At 40.0% G+C, this 16,348-nt stretch overlaps 1 protein-coding gene across 1 annotated transcript; it reads right to left on the bottom strand.

The window, feature by feature from the left end:
* Window positions 1-6,277: 6,277 nt before the first annotated feature.
* Window positions 6,278-10,509, bottom strand: atp5pd (ATP synthase peripheral stalk subunit d). The gene is made up of 6 exons (XM_087839852.1): window positions 10,409-10,509; window positions 9,000-9,138; window positions 8,605-8,701; window positions 7,824-7,895; window positions 7,563-7,625; window positions 6,278-6,543 (listed from the first exon to the last, which is right to left on the bottom strand). Exons 2-6 carry the CDS (start codon window positions 9,119-9,121, stop codon window positions 6,412-6,414), a joined length of 486 nt encoding a protein of 161 aa, XP_087695978.1. The 5' UTR covers window positions 9,122-9,138; window positions 10,409-10,509; the 3' UTR covers window positions 6,278-6,411.
* Between the last annotated feature and the right edge of the window lie 5,839 nt (window positions 10,510-16,348).

Genomic DNA, 16,348 nt, shown 5'->3' with positions numbered 1-16,348 from the left:
TGTTACACAGTAAAAAAAATCTGTGAATTTACTGATAATTTATTTTGCTTTTTTAGTAAATAAAGTAATTTTTTCCCACAGTGTAAGCCCAGAGCTGCTACTGCAGCATTTCTTCATAATGTGGAAAAACTGAGACATATTGCTAAACACCTGCTTCATCTTTTGAAAGATATCCCAGGGACTGTATGTGTAGTTAAACACATTTTACATGTTAGCACTTAAATTAAGGGAAGCAGGTTTTTTAATAGCTTGTTGGGCAATAGCCTTACTGTTCCAGTGCACTTCAGATGAAACCGGGCTGCATGTGGCAAATTATAAACAAGTTCTCACTCCTGGTCTAACCTGTTTGCTTATATTGATGAATAGAATAAATTGCTCAATTTTGCTGCACTCTGCATTGTTGTGCATGATTGTAATCCCACTTCAAGACATACAGAGATGAAACCTTAGAAAAAGGGGTTCAACAAGCTGTTAAAGCCCCTCCCTGCATGATTATTAATCCCCAGTGGGTCATGAGTTTCCCAGTCATAAAATTCCTTGCAGTCACCTCCCCCAACAAGGCCGCATGGCAGGATTAAAGACTAGGGTGTTGGGTGTCTATAGCAAAATGCAACTGCAGGGTCAGAGCATGGCCCTGCATGTCTCGGTATCAGGTATCAAAGAAGATTGGGAAATAACGTGTTCCAACGTACTAAATGTGTAGCATGCATTAAGCAAACCAGACGCTGTCTTCATCAGATGGTTTGGAGATCACCGTAGGTTAGTTTTGGCTGATGGTAGCCTGTCAAGACAAGGTTTCGCTCCATCTTCTAGTTGGCAGACAAGTTTTGGGATCACATCCAAACAAAAATACAGAGTAGCATTGGCCAAAGTCTGCTGATGAAAATAGAGTTCATGCACGTGATAGAAAAACACCAGACTGCTATGTTTTATCATGTAGATGACTCCCTCTTGGCTGATGTCTGTATTATGACTAATTATTTCTGTTTGTGTGAATGGTGATTTAGTGCTGCAGTCTGCTCCTACAAGACAGCCTTTTGTCCTAAACCGTCCTCTTTCTCAATGAGTGACTGTGCGGCTGCTGTCAGCTCACATGGATCCCAGAGGCGGCGTCGAGGTGCCCCGTTCCCTCGGCAAACATGCCAGTGTCCTCCAGAGTGGGGGGTCCCGCTGCAAGGAGCAACTCTGAGTTTCCCCCACAATGCTCGGCAGCCCAATAAGGGAACAGAATTTGGCTCGGAGGACGTCAAGCAAACATGCAGCAAATAGCACTTTTATTTGCTTGCCGTCACATCCCCTCCCCCATCGACCTTCATTTACTGGGATCCACGGTGCCATTTCCAGCAGCCCCATGGCAACAGCAGGACTTGTCAACAGGGGTACAACTTTCTCATGATGTCACCGTGCCGTGAATGTTTGCAGCCCCTAGAAAGTTGATGAAACTCCCTGAACTGATATTTTCTTGCAAACACAAAACAACACAAGCTTTGGATTTATAGATATGAAGCTTCACTTTGAACTGGCTAGAAGGAGCATGTTTTGCATCAAGTTAATAAGAACACAAGCCTGCTTTCTTTCATTTAATGATGCGATACATTGTAACTGGAACATTATAGAAATATTCACAGACCTGAATGACAAAAGCCCGTCCTGTCGCTACACCTACCCTGACTCAATCTTGCCTTTGAATGAGCGTGTTGTTGTGTGCTCTATACAACCTGTCATTCATCAGCACTTGCTTCTTTTCTAATTGTGATAATGTGACCTGCTCAGGCCCCATTGCTCTCAGGCCTGTCAGATGCATCGGTCAGAGAGGAAGATCTCCTGTTTGCACAGCCCAGTGAGCACCAGTTGCTTTGCCCTGTTGGTTGACTCCTCCTTGGTAACTGGGCCAACCCACTTTGACCTCTGACCAGGGCTGTGGCCTTTGGATAGGTGGAGAAAAAAAATGGTTCCTGCCTAAATTCAGCCATTAAATTCTGGAGTAGACGGGGCCATGCCCTCTAGCCTCCAAAGGAAACACACATTTTAGGGCATTGTGGCATGACAAAGATCATCAGCCCATGGCGGTGCAAGTGCAGAGCGTGATAGATTGCGTAATTTAACATGTGACATTTGACGGATGTCCAAATGAGGGCTATAATAGGTTGTGTGAAGGATAGGTAGGAAGTGAACACTTAGATTTTCACACAGGAGCGGATGTGAGCTGTTTGCTCTGAGGACAGAATGATGGATCGATTCTGAATGGGGGACAACGGCACTAAAGAGGATCTAGGTGCATCCTCCCTGTGTTTAATATACAAACATTACTGTTTGTCCGGACAGCGAGACAGTTTCTAAAGCTAACACAATTCAAAGTAATATGTCAACAACACTGAGCAAACCAAGAAATGAATGTGGCAAAAGTCACATTTAGCGAGGTAACAAATAAACATGCTTCCACCCTCATCGACTAATGCTCCATTCGTGTCAAACAATCGCAATAACCATGCCAGAGTCCTTGGATCCAAGATTTCTACAATACTGTGCAAAATTGTGTAGCCACCCCTTCTTTTCTTTTTTGTTTTCAAGGAGCCACACTTTATTGTAATATTTTAAAGTGTGCTTGAGTTATAACAGTTCTTCAGGCTTGTAGTTTTTCATTGGTGATTAAATCCTTTTTCACTCAAGCCAGTCCAAGCCAGTCCTTGTACCTGACTATTTGAAGCCACTTAATGTTGCTCTATGAAGTGTTTAAGAATAAAAAGGCACCTCACTCAAAAGTCCAACCAGTGTTGTGTCTACATATAAAAGGCAACTTAGGAAAATTGCATTTTAAATGACTTTGTTGCTAACAGCCTGTTGCAAAACAATAAATCCTTCCCTAATTTTCAAACTTAATCTACAACTAATGATCATTTTTGTTTGTTTGTTTTTTTTAAATTTTTGCCCCTCCAAAAAGTGATTCCCAAAAAAATTGAAGAAACTCTAAAAGTGGCAGGCCTAAGAACTATCTGCAGTCGATGAACTATATCTGAAAATGATTTTCTTAAGAAATGGGAAAAAAAACTGAAGCATCAGATTCACAATGACTTCATTTTTCAAACTGAGAAATTACAAGAAAGCGAATAAAAAAGGTCAAACCCAATATTAACTTGTTAGAATTGTACAAGAATTGTCTTTTTGATTTGTAGATTTGATATGATTGTCCTATATGCTGTATTTTGACCTGTTTACTCGTTTCAAGACATGGCTGCTCGTATTTTCACATTTACAATATAAAGAATGGAGGGGTGACTTAAGACTTGTGAACAGCACTCTGGACGTTTAAGATATTTTCTTTCACACCAAGATTATGCCCTCCAATTCATCTTGGCTCAGTTTTTTAATACACATTGTTGTTGAAACATCTTATACTCTGTATTCCAAGTTACATGTCACAGGAGAGCAGAGGGATTTCATTAAAATCATTACTGGCTGTAAAACAGTGTGCAGAGTCCTGAGCCGAGGCAACAGTTAATAAGCAGACAAGTGTTGGCAACAGCTGAATGGTCAGCTGGGAAAAGAATGGCTGAGGCAAGGGAAAGTATAACTACAGGGGGTCATGCACTCACACTTGCATATGTGTGTAGCTGTTTCGCATAGTAGCTTAGCACAGGTGACTCCCACTGACCATTAATCACAGTCGGGGAACCTGTTGTGTTGCACAGCAGAACAGAAAAATAAGAACACAGAGTTACAGACCGAGAGGGGATAAAACACATATGTTTGTGGTCTCATTTATCAAGAGAAAGAAAGAAAAAAAGCACGTTTTTATTTCCCCCCTGCTTTGTTTTTGCCAACAATTTATCCCCACTGACTTTTTTTCAGACTGTTTCACTTTCTTTCTCTTTTTCAGTCTCACTCTTTGGTATCTACTCCAGAAAACTGCGTTGAGGCTGTATGCAAAGGTGGCAGCACCGTCACGTCGAGTTTGCCCAGTCGCAGACTAAAGAGACGAGCGCTCTGTGGTGTGACGTGCTGTGTAGATTTTAGGAGGATTATCACCGCTCCACTGTGGAATGTCTTACTGGGAGAAATCAGAGTGGATGGATGAGGACACAGGAGCCCACTCTGCTAAAAATGTGAAGCTGCCTGAAGATTTCCATTTCTAGTTTTTCGTCTGTAACTACAGCAAGGCCGAAATGTTAATCTTACTCTTCATTTTATCTTTAAATTGAATCGTTTTAACATATTTGTTCAATATTCAGGAGAAGACAGACTGAGGTTTCCAAATATTAGAAGTTTGGTTTGATTCCCAGCTCCTCAAGTCAACATGTCAAAGTGGGTGATTATGGCTCTGAGAGCTTTGAGTGGTCGAGCTAGACTAGAATCATAAATGCAGTCTGCTTACCATTTTGTGTTGCTTTGTGTTTAAAATTAAAATCCTCATGAATCTCCTTTTATTGTGCAATCTATCTGCATGCAATTTTGTGAGTCTTACATTACTGTTTGGCATTACTCTTTAAGTCAATTACAAGAACTGCTGATGCTCACCGTACTGTAAAGGATCACACTCTTTAGGGACCCATACTACTTACCTCTTATACAGGTAGTTGCAAATTTTAAAATCACTTGTATGCAGATGGCATCCAGCTGTTCTGCTCTTTCCCACCTAACCAGATTTTTAAACTTGCAGATCTAAAGACATATTAGACTGCCATCAAGTGTTGGTTAAAAGCTCATTTTCAACAATTACATTTCTGACTAAACAGTAGCTCAGATATTTAATCCCAAAGATCAAACAATACCTCAGATCTGTGAGATCTTCTGTAGATTAAAATTTTGTGTAACACTGGGGGTTATCTTGGACAGTTACCTGCCTTTAAGGCTTTTATGTCAGGAAGCTGACTTGATCTTTCCATCTGTCTACTTAAATGTCTTGAAAAATCATCTTTAAATCAGGTTCAGTCTGTCTAAAATACAGCTAGGGATTTCATATCGTTCTTATTTTAGAGTATCTTCACTCTGCCTCCTCTTAGCTTTGGAGTTCTTGTTTTAACTCTCAAAGCTTTGAATGGTTAAGACACCACAGACCCTCTCCGAACTTTTACTGACCTACTCTTCCAAGTTGTTTGTTACGTATTTGGAGCATAGGTTACTGCTGGTGCCTTGTACTCATTTTACACTTAAGGCATTCTTTTTTGGCATTTGGGTAGTTTCATGTGTGTTCTTTAATATATGTTTTCCTTTTGTGTATTCTTTTAGGTGTCAAGCACCTTGTTACTTTGTCTGTAAAAGGTGCTTTATAAATGTACTAGAATTGCTTGAAGAGGTTTGCCAAAAGTTGGTCATGGTTGAGAAAATGTTCTCATTTCATAGTAAAATAGGCTTAAACAGGCAAAAACACTGGTAGAGCAATGTTTTTACTCTATGTTTCATTGCTGAACACAGTAGGCTCGACTCGCTTCATTATGCTTTTTCAGCCCAATGTCGCCCCCTGCAGGTTCCTCTTAATGCAGCAGCTTTTTGTCCTTAGAGAACGGTGTCGTCGAGGTTGGGGTACATTCCCGTACTTATCACCATTAAGCCTGCAGTGATGGGCCGAGTTACGTACAGCATTAAGCCACAAACCAAAGCCATAATAATAGTGCAGTGAGAGCACAGAAAGCGGGCTTTATGTTTAAAGTCTCTCTCCAGTCCCAGAGAGACTGCTCATATTTCCATCTGTGGTGAAATGCGGATTTATACTGTAGTCATAACAAAGCCTGAACAAGACTGACACTGCATAATAAAAGGGTTGGATGATCATTTGTTCTGCAGACATAGCTGTCCACAAACTGATGGATTGCTTGACTGTCTAAAGTAACGGTGTATAGCATGTATTCATACATCGAGGGATTACCTAACTACACACAGAAGTAAATATACAATAAGGAAGAGCTGCGTCTGCCTTTCTGATGAGGAAAACTGACAAAGACGAGGCATTGCGGGTTCCCCAAAGGCAACACCGACCCCACGAAAGAGGGAAACTGTACTCTTCTTTCTGCTGAGTGTGACTTGGCCGAGTGTGTGCTTAAAAACTGTGTATCCACAAGGGTCGAGTTTTCAGTGAGAGCCGGGCGATATTTCATACCAAATTTAGAAAGAAAACACAGTCGAAGGTATCAAGTTGAGTTCATGACGCCTGGGAAGAAATCCTGTAATAAAATAACAGTTGTTTGCCTGCGAGGGATCTGAGAGGTTGTTTATAATGGGTCTGTGAACACTGATGAACTTTGGCGCTATTTGATGACCACAAAAAACAAGACAGAGGAGCCACGATTTTAGGATTTAATTACGCCAAATTACAAAGAAATAAAATACACGATGCTTTCATTTCTTGAGAAGTTGATGTACAGACTTATAGACAGATCTTTCCTCAGCATATGGAATATAAATAGTGTGGTAAATTTACAGATCAGCAATGGGCTTGTGTGGCCAATAAGGATGCTTTTCTTTGTCCAGCTTTGTTTCTGGGAATGTGTCATTCAGGTCTTCAATCGTCATCTGGTCAAATGGGATCATGTTTTTGAATTTTTCCAGCTGGGAAAGGAAGAAAAGATGATCAGGAAAAAGAAAGAAAAAAAAAAACATGGCTCTAATAAACCCTACTAGGCCTTAAGTGGAAATGTCTCAGCAGATTTTTCTCTCCTTCAGAATAAAATGTGCTGCCAGTTTTCCAAGAACACCCAATACTCAGAAGGACTGGGTGCTACTGAATATCCACCTGAATCTGATAAATACAGAGTACAGTGGTTGCCCCATGATTGGAAGGTCGGGGGTTCGAATCCACTGAACGGCTATTCTGAGGTACCCCTGAGCAAGGTACCGTCCCTACACACTGCTCCCCGGGCACCTGCTCAGTGGCTGCCCACTGCTTCACTGAGTAAATGGGTCAAATGCAGAGAAAAAACAAGTAATTTCCCCACGGGGATCAATAAAGTATACATTATTATTATTATTATTATTATTATCATTATTATCACTGACTGAGAGTTGTTCTGGACTGCCAATTTATTTAATATTCCTCTGTCTCTGAATGTGTGCCAGCCTGAAATTAAACTGTGGCTGTCAGAGTTAATAATGTATACGTATATATACGTATACTTGTACTTCTGGGAGTATAAGTGTTGAGGAGGGAGTGGAGGCTGCCATTGCAACTTGGATAAATGCTATAATGATTACAGAGTATCTGAAGCCTGCCCTTCACCTCAAACAGGTGGAGCTCCAAACTGCCTTTTCTGCTAATTAATTCTGTGATGTTAACGCTGTGCGCCCCAGTGCACTTTTTCCAGCAGTCACGTGTTGTCTCGGGTGTGGCTATGATACTTTAACCTGATCTAACAGGTGCAAGGCAAGTGAAAATCCCGTCATCACTTCCTGTGTTTCTGCTCCAGCTCCTGACAAACTGCTGCCAGGTACACCTAATGCAAAACTGAGTCAAGTCAAGTAGATGCTAGTGGAAAATAGCCTGATGTTTGAGCTTAAGGAAAGATGGTGTTGAAAAAGTTAAATGTCACTTAACTTGTCCAAAAATAACAAATGAAAAGTATAAGGCTCACCTGTTTTTCATACTGAGCGATACGAGCCTTGGATGCTTCAACGTAGGCAGTGGCTGTTTTATTCTGGAAGACAAGTAAACATTACAAGATGTTTCATCAAGTTTAAAAAAAAATAAAAAAATAAAAAATTATCCGTGATTATGTTGTGCTTGACTTTTTTTATTTTTTCAAAATTAAACTTTGGATTTTGTCCTTCTCAGCTTTATGTTCAGCATGGGACACACATTCTTACATCCACCATCTTCAAACAGAGGCACTCACCGCTTCCTCCTCCTGAGCATTTATAATTGTTGTCTGAGTGTCTACAGGCTCCGGGACCTTCAGGGCACTGAACTGTGGGACACATTAAATATAAGATTTATAAATTCAAGTAACTGGAAAAAAGGCCGCAAGTACGCAAAATACACAAAGCACAGCTGCTGTTTTGCGTAAGTTTTTCCCAGTATTTTTAAGCACTGGTTCAAATGTTTCTGAAAAACTGCAACTAAATTAAATCTGGCTTCTGTTTTGGTTGAAACTTGCTGGAAAAAACGAGTGCAAATTAAAAAAAGCATGGTTATTTTGCCAAAAGCCTGTAACTGGAAAATATCATTAAAATTAATATGATGTTAACATTTTACATTTCTTCATTAAAGCTATTGTAGAGGCACTACGACCCTGATTCTAAAAATGTTGGGACACTGTGTAAAATGTAAACAAGAACAGAATTAAAATTATATTTCATTTGCAATTCGTTGCTAATAAAACATCTAATTTTGTAACTAATTAGGTTAATTGGCAACAGGTCAGTTGCATGCTTGGTTATATAAAAAGCAGCTTAGATGGGCAGAATCTCAAAAGGAAAGGTGGGCAGAGGTTCACCCATCAACAGACTTTTATTAAAAGTGGTATATTTTTCATATTTGATGTTTCAAACACGTTTCTAGGTTTTACTATGAATAAAAAAGGAGCTTATAAGATTTACAAATCATTGCATTCTATGTTTATTTGCATGTTGCGTGGGTGCCAACTTCTTTTGAATCGGTACATTTAGTCGGCTTACTTTCTTTTCAAACTCATCCACCATGCCTGCTTTAGCCACAACAGATCTGTAGTAGCTCCAGTCAATAGCAGGAGGTTTCTCGGGTAGAGAGGTGAGTCTGTGAACACACAACAGCTAACTTACTGTCATCACAAGACATGTAAACAGACAAGATATGACAGAAGAGCCCCTCTTGACAAAATCTGCACACTTTCACAGGTGAATTCTGGGCATACTCATGATGCAATGCCAATAACAGATGCAGAGGTCGTCTAAATAAAGTTAATTACAGTTAACTAAATACTAAGAAATAATACCAAACATGTATGACACGGGTGACTTCACATCAGGCTATTTTATGGGTGCAATGCGCCTTTGTAAAATGCTGGAACAGGGTTTGAAGACTGAATACACACTTGGCAGCAATGGCATCACTTCGTGTCTTCAGGTTGTTGAACATGGTCCTCTGGTTGGGCGGCACCCTCTCTGCGAAAGCCGCCCAGTCAATGGCCTTCAGTGCAGCTCGTCTCCCAGCCATGTTTGGGAATGTGTGAGCTGAAGAGGACAACAAGAGCGGAGACCGGTGTTTCAGATTAACTGGTGTTGGTCAAACAGAACGCAGGGACTGAAGCTGTCACAATTTCAGCTTTAAATTTGGATTCCTGTGCTGGTTGTTTTTAATGCTACACTTCAGTCATCAGAAAGATACTAAACTGAAATCTGAATAGATTATAGATTCTTCTAAATCTGAAAACAAATAAATATATTCCAATGAAAAAGTTATACTGGTTTTCATAAGAAACATATTTACATTTGCTTGACTCATTTAAACATTCTTCTCCTAAAAGTGAAACTCCTACAAATACCTCTGTTCCCAACTTTCAGGTGACAAACTTATACTGAGGCCATTTAGTAAATCCAGCAGCTTTTTAACATCAAAGGAAGGCTCTGCGCTGCTGCAGACATTAGTAAGTCTGACCCTAAATGTTCTTCCTTCTTTAAAATGCCAGCCTTTGTAATAAGGGATATTTTTCACAGGCTTTTCTCATTTAAATCACCCCATATAACAAAAGGGTTGGAACGCAGTGTGGCGTTTTGTAGTCCATCTTCAACACGGCGGACATCCGGAGTCACATCGTTAAGGAGAGACAAATGTAAGGCTGTTCTCTTTTCCTAAGTCCTGAGAAATTCTCCTATCCACTTTTCCTTGTAAGAGTTTAGGAAAAGAGATTAGGACTAGGATACAGGAGGTACTTTGGGAAAGCATTCCAGGTGTAGGTGTGTCACAGGTTAACCGGGTTGACTGTCACAATGACAGCTAACATTGTGATAACATAATATCGGCTTGTGATTTATGTTACAGAAACACAAAGGTGCGCGACCGGACAGAAGGCTTTTTAATATTTATTTATTTGTTTTTAATTAAAATAATGTAATCGTTGTCTGAAGATCATTTTCATACTGATTATCACCTTACAATCAATAACGATGCTGCTTTAACTTACTGGGTAAAATATTGCTCAGTGAGAGCCATTAAAGGGTTGTTTTTCTTCACAGATTGTTTTTTATTTATTATTGTTGTTCTTATTAAAATTTCCCATCCTACAGCTAACGCAATGTGCCTTCAGTCTAATGAACTTAAAACGTAGCTAAACATTAGCAGCATAAGCATCCCGAGGTTAGCACGCAGTAAACACAGTTTATACGTTGCTGTCGTTTTATTTTTTTAACATTTTGTGAACAACTTTGAAAAAGCTGTCCAAGATTAGACTCTGGCGATTAGTTTTAAGGTTTGTTTTGATAAATCTGAACTTCATGTACATACCAACTCCGCAGGGACAGACCGCCGACAGGAAGCAGAAGACGGTCGTCGTCTTCTTCTTCTTCTACATATATATTGGCGGTTGGCAAACAACTGAAAGGTGCATTACCGCCACCAACTGGTATGGAGTGTGGTCTGGAACGTCGCTAAAAAAAACAACCCCCAAAAACCCAAACAAACAAAAAAACAACCCCCCTCCCCCCAAATCCTTCCAAACAGTTTCCCCTCTTTTAAAAACTTAAATAAGGCCTGATAACGTTTACTTCCCGATTCCGTTTGCAATAAATCAATAACATCAATTTTGATTTTTATGTTACTGAGGTTTTGGATCAATTGTCTCCTCTCGATCTGATATTTCTGACAATGCAATATGACATGTTCTGTAGTTTCCTCTTCCCCACAATAATCACATTTCCCGGTATTATGTTTCCCTATCATGTTACCACTCCATCCCTCCAGATTGGATAACCATACTCCCTTTTCATACCATTCATCCTTGTAATCATTGACCAGCCTGCCATGAACAAATACCTGCCAATGAGTCTGACACTAATGTAAGGTCAATTGCTGATTCTGACCCTGTTATAACATTCACTCTTGTATCACTTCCATCATTTATGGAAGACGGTCAAACAGTTTAACCGCCTATATGGCTTAAAATTGCCATCTGCTGTTTGGTGTGTGTAACGATCGCGAAGAAGGACGAAGGACAAAGAGTACAATGAAACAAAGAAATAAGAAAAAAAAAGAAAAAAAATAGAAATCAACTAAACATAACATTCAATGCTAAAATGAATTATTCTGATAATAAATGCAAGTAAATAGCTGTAATTTGGCATGAATGTGCTTTACTAATTTTTCCAGCTTTACTCTAAAGAGCTGAATGAAATGAACCACAAACCTGGTAATTTTTACAATAAAGTAAAATTAGTTAAATTTTTAGCTGATTTCAAGCCAAAATAAACCAATGAGAGGCTTTTCTAATAATTAATAATCTTTCAGAGACCTGAAAACAAAACACTACAAGAAGAAATACTGGTAAAATGAGAAACTTTATTTCACAACTGTTACATTTTTTTGTATTACGACGCTTTAGTAGAGATTGGGGGAGGATGAACTGGTGACGCCTCTGGGATAACAAATCTTTTGGCTGAATATGATCTCAAACTTCACACCAACATCAAAAGGATCAACATACTGCAAACCAGAATGCATGTAAGTCAGTAATGCATCACACAGTGAAATCAGTCTTAAACCCCACACCTTAGAGGCGAGGCTCTCCCAATCAGAGCCTCGTTTTTTTGGATTTTCCAACTAGAGCCTGAATAATCTTTGTTACTCACCCCATATTAACAAAGATTATTCTTTGGTAATATGGGGTGAGCTCTTATGGTCCCAGCACAGCATTTCAGTTGGGTTGAGGTGTGGACTTTGGACCACTTGATATGTTTTTTCCTTTTTCAGCCACTGTTGTAGATTTACTTATGTGTTTGGGGTTATTAACCTACTGAATAAACAAATTATGGCCAAACTTTATGTGTCGGACAAATGGCTTCACATCTGGCTCTAGAATACTTTGGTATACAGAGAAGTTCGTACTTGAATCAGTGACTACAAGACTCCAGTTTCCAATAGCTGGGAATCGAATAAGCTGTGCTACCATGTTTCTTCAGAGAGAAGGTGCTTCTTCCTGTTAACCCTTCCAAACAACCCATGGTAATTAGTCTTTTTCTGACAGTTCTAATTGTCATGGACTTTAACATTTGAACTGAGCCCCGTACAGTCTGAGATGTAGCTCCTGTTTTGTTAGTTTGTGGTTTTTTTTGTTTTTGTTTTTTTAACAGTGTCACTGAGCATTGCATTGCCTGACCTTGGGGTGTATTTGCTGGGGAAGAGTGTAAGATTGTTAGCATACACCTGAATGCTCCACACCAGAAAACTGCCAAAACCTCTACTTTTATAATTCAATTCAATTCAATTTTATTTATATAGCGCCAAATCACAACAAATGTCGCCTCAAGGCGCTTCATAGATACAGAGAAAAGCCCAACAATCATATGACCCCCTATGAGCAAGCACTTTGGCGACAGTGGGAAGGAAAAACTCCCTTTTAACAGGAAGAAACCTCCGGCAGAACCAGGCTCAGGGAGGGGCGGCCATCTGCTGCGACCGGTTGGGGTGAGAGAAGGAAGACAGGATAAAAGACATGCTGTGGAAGAGAGACAGAGATTAATAACAGATACGATTCAATACAGAGAGGTCTGTTAACACATAGTGAGTGAGAAAGGTGACTGGAAAAGAAAAACTCAATGCATCATGGGAATCCCCCGGCAGCCTACATCTATTGCAGCATAACTAAGGGAGGATTCAGGGTCACCTGGTCCAGCCCTAACTATATGCTTTAGCAAAAAGGAAAGTTTTAAGCCTAATCTTAAAAGTAGAGATAGTGTCTGTCTCCCGAATCCAAACTGGAAGCTGGTTCCACAGAAGAGGGGCCTGAAAACTAAAGGCTCTCCCTCCCATTCTACTTTTAAATACTCTAGGAACAACAAGTAGGCCTGCAGAGCGGGAGCGAAGTGCTCTAATAGGGTGATATGGTACTACAAGGTCATTAAGATAAGATGGGGCCTGATTATTTAAGACCTTGTATGTGAGGAGCAGGATTTTGAATTCAATTCTGGATTTAACAGGAAGCCAATGAAGGGAAGCCAAAACAGGAGAAATATGCTCTCTCTTTCTAGTCCCTGTCAGTACTCTTGCTGCAGCATTTTGGATTAACTGAAGGCTTTTCAGTGAGTTTTTTGGACATCCTGATAATAATGAATTGCAGTAGTCCAGCCTGGAAGTAATAAATGCATGAACTAGTTTTTCAGCGTCACTCTGAGACAGGATATTTCTAATTTTAGAGATGTTGCGCAAATGGAAGCACGCAGTCTTACATATTTGTTTAATATGTGCGTTGAAGGACATATCCTGGTCAAAAATGACTCCAAGGTTCCTCACAGTGTTACTGGAGGCCAAGGTAATGCCATCCAGAGTAAGAATCAGGTTAGATACCAGACCTCAGTTTTATCTGAGTTAAGAAGCAGAAAGTTAGTGGCCATCCAAGTCTTTATGTCTTTAAGACATTCCTGCAGTTTAACTAATTGGTGTGTGTTATCTGGCTTCATGGACAGATAGAGCTGGGTGTCATCTGCATAGCAGTGAAAATGTATGCTATGTCTTCTAATGATGCTGCCTAGGGGAAGCATGTATAATGTAAACAGAATTGGTCCTAGCACTGAACCCTGTGGAACTCCATAACTAACCTCAGTGTGTGAAGAGGACTCTCCATTTACATGCACAAATTGGAGTCTATTAGATAGATATGATACAAACCACTGCAGTGCAATACCTGTAATACCTACAGCATGTTTTAATCGCTCTAATAGGATATTATGGTCAACAGTATCGAATGCTGCACTAAGGTCAAGAAGGACAAGCACAGAGATGAGTCCACTGTCAGAGGCCATAAGAAGATCATTTGTAACCTTCACTAAAGCCGTTTCTGTGCTGTGATGAACTCTGAAACCTGAATGAAACTCTTCAAATAAACCATTCCTCTGCAGATGATCTGTTAGCTGTTTGACAACTACTCTTTCAAGGATTTTTGATATGAAAGGAAGGTTGGAGATTGGCCTATAATTAGCTAAGACTGCTGGGTCTAGAGATGGCTTTTTGAGTAAAGGTTTAACTGCAGCCACCTTGAAGGCCTGTGGTACATAGCCGATTATTAGAGATAGGTTGATCATATATAAGATCGAAGAATTAATCAATGGCAGGACTTCTTTGAGCAGTTTTGTAGGAATGGGGTCTAAAAGACACGTTGATGTTTGGAGGAAGTAATTATTGAAGTTGACTCAGAAAGATCGATTGGAGAAAAAGAGTCTAACTTAACATCAATGATACTAAGAGTAGCTATAGATAATATTACATCTGTGGGATTATTATTGGTAATTTTTTCTCTAATGATAAAATTTTTATTTGTGAAGAAGTTCATGAAGTCATTACTAGTTAAAGTTAAAGGGATGGTTGGCTCAAAAGAGCTCTGACTTTTTGTCAGCCTGGCTACAGTGCTGAAGAGAAACCTGGGGTTGTTCTTATTTTCTTCAATCAGTGATGAGTAGTAAGCTGTTCTGGCTTTGCGGAGGGCTTTCTTATAAAGCAACAAACTATTTCTCCAGGCTAAATGATGATCCTCTAAATTTGTGACACGCCATTTCCTCTCCAGATTACGAGTCATCTGCTTTAGGTTACGTGTTTGAGAATTATACCACGGGGTCAGGTACTTCTGATTAGAGACCTTAGTTTTCACTGGAGCTACAGTATCCAGAGTCGTACGTAGTGAGGAGGTGAAATTATTAACAAGATAATCGACCTCTGTTGGGGTAGCGTTCAGATAGCTGCTCTGCTCTGTGTTGGTACAGGGCATTGACGATGATAACAGTGGCTGGATTATATTCTTAAACTTAGTTACAGCGCTTTCAGAAAGACATCTACTTTGATAAAGTCCACTCTCCACTGCTGCGTAATCAATTATTGTAAATGTAATCAAGAAATGATCAGACAGGAGAGGGTTTTCAGGAAACACTGTTAAATGTTCAGTTTCTATGCCATATGTTAAAACAAGATCTAGAGTGTGATTAAAGTGGTGGGTGGGTTCTTTTACATTTTGAGAGAAACCAATTGAGTCTAACAACAGATTAAATGCCATGTTGAGGCTGTCATTTTTAGCATCAACATGGATGTTAAAATCACCCACAATAATTATTTTATCTGAGCTCAGAACTAAATTAGATATAAAGTCTGAGAAATCAGACAGAAACTCTGTGTAAGGCCCAGGTGGACGATAGATGATAACAAGTAAGACTGGTTTCTGAGTTTCACAGCTGGGGTGGACAATGCTAAGCATCAGGCTTTCAAATGAATTAACAGTCTGTCTTGGTCTTTCATTAATTAATAGACTGGTGTGAAAAATTGCTGCCACACCGCCCCCTCGACCTGTGCTTCGAGATTTCTGGTAGTTAGAATGACTCGGGGGTGTTGATTCATTTAAACTAACATAATCATCCTGCTGCAACCAGGTTTCTGTAAGGCAGAGTAAATCAATTTGTTGATCAATTATTAAGTCATGTACTAACAGAGACTTGGAGGAGAGAGACCTAATATTTAATAATCCACATTTCACTGTTTTACTCTTTGGTTCAGATGTGGATACTGTATTGTTCTTTCTTTGTAAATGTTTAAGTTGTTTGTTGCTGGTTTTTAGTTTGTTTTTTGTCTTTTTGGAAGCAGACACAGTCTCTATGGAGATGGGTTTTTGGGGGGGTAGCAGGAGGAGAGAAGCTGCAGAGAGGCGTGTAAGACTGCAACTCTGCTTCCTGGTCCCAACTCTGGATAGTCATGTTTTGAGGGGTTTAATAAATTTGTCGATATTTCTAGAAATGAGAGCTGCTCCATCCAAAGTGGGATGGATGCCATCTCTCCTAACAAGACCAGGTTTCCTCCAGAAGGTTTGCCAATTATCTATGAAGCCCACATCGTTTCTGGGACACCACTCAGACAGCCAGCAATTTAAGGAGAACATGCGGCTAAACATGTCACTCCTGGTCTGATTGGGGAGGGGACCAGAGAAAACTACAGAGTCCGACATTGTTTTGGCAAAGTTGCACACCGATTCAATATTGATTTTAGTGACCTCCGATTGGCGTAACCGGGTGTCATTACTGCCGACGTGAATTATGATTTTATTGAATTTACGTTTACCCTTAGCCAGCAGTTTTAAATTTCCTTCAATGTCGCCTGCTCTGGCCCCTGGAAGACAATTGACTATGGTTGCCGGTGTCTCTAGCTTCACATGTCTGAGAACAGAATCACCAATTACCAGAGTTTGACCCCCAGCGG

The sequence above is a fragment of the Neolamprologus brichardi genome, chromosome 4 (genome assembly GCF_056152115.1).
Source record: "Neolamprologus brichardi isolate AB-2024 chromosome 4, ASM5615211v1, whole genome shotgun sequence".
Lineage (NCBI taxonomy): Eukaryota > Metazoa > Chordata > Actinopteri > Cichliformes > Cichlidae > Neolamprologus > Neolamprologus brichardi.
This window is presented reverse-complemented; position numbering and strand designations above follow the sequence as displayed.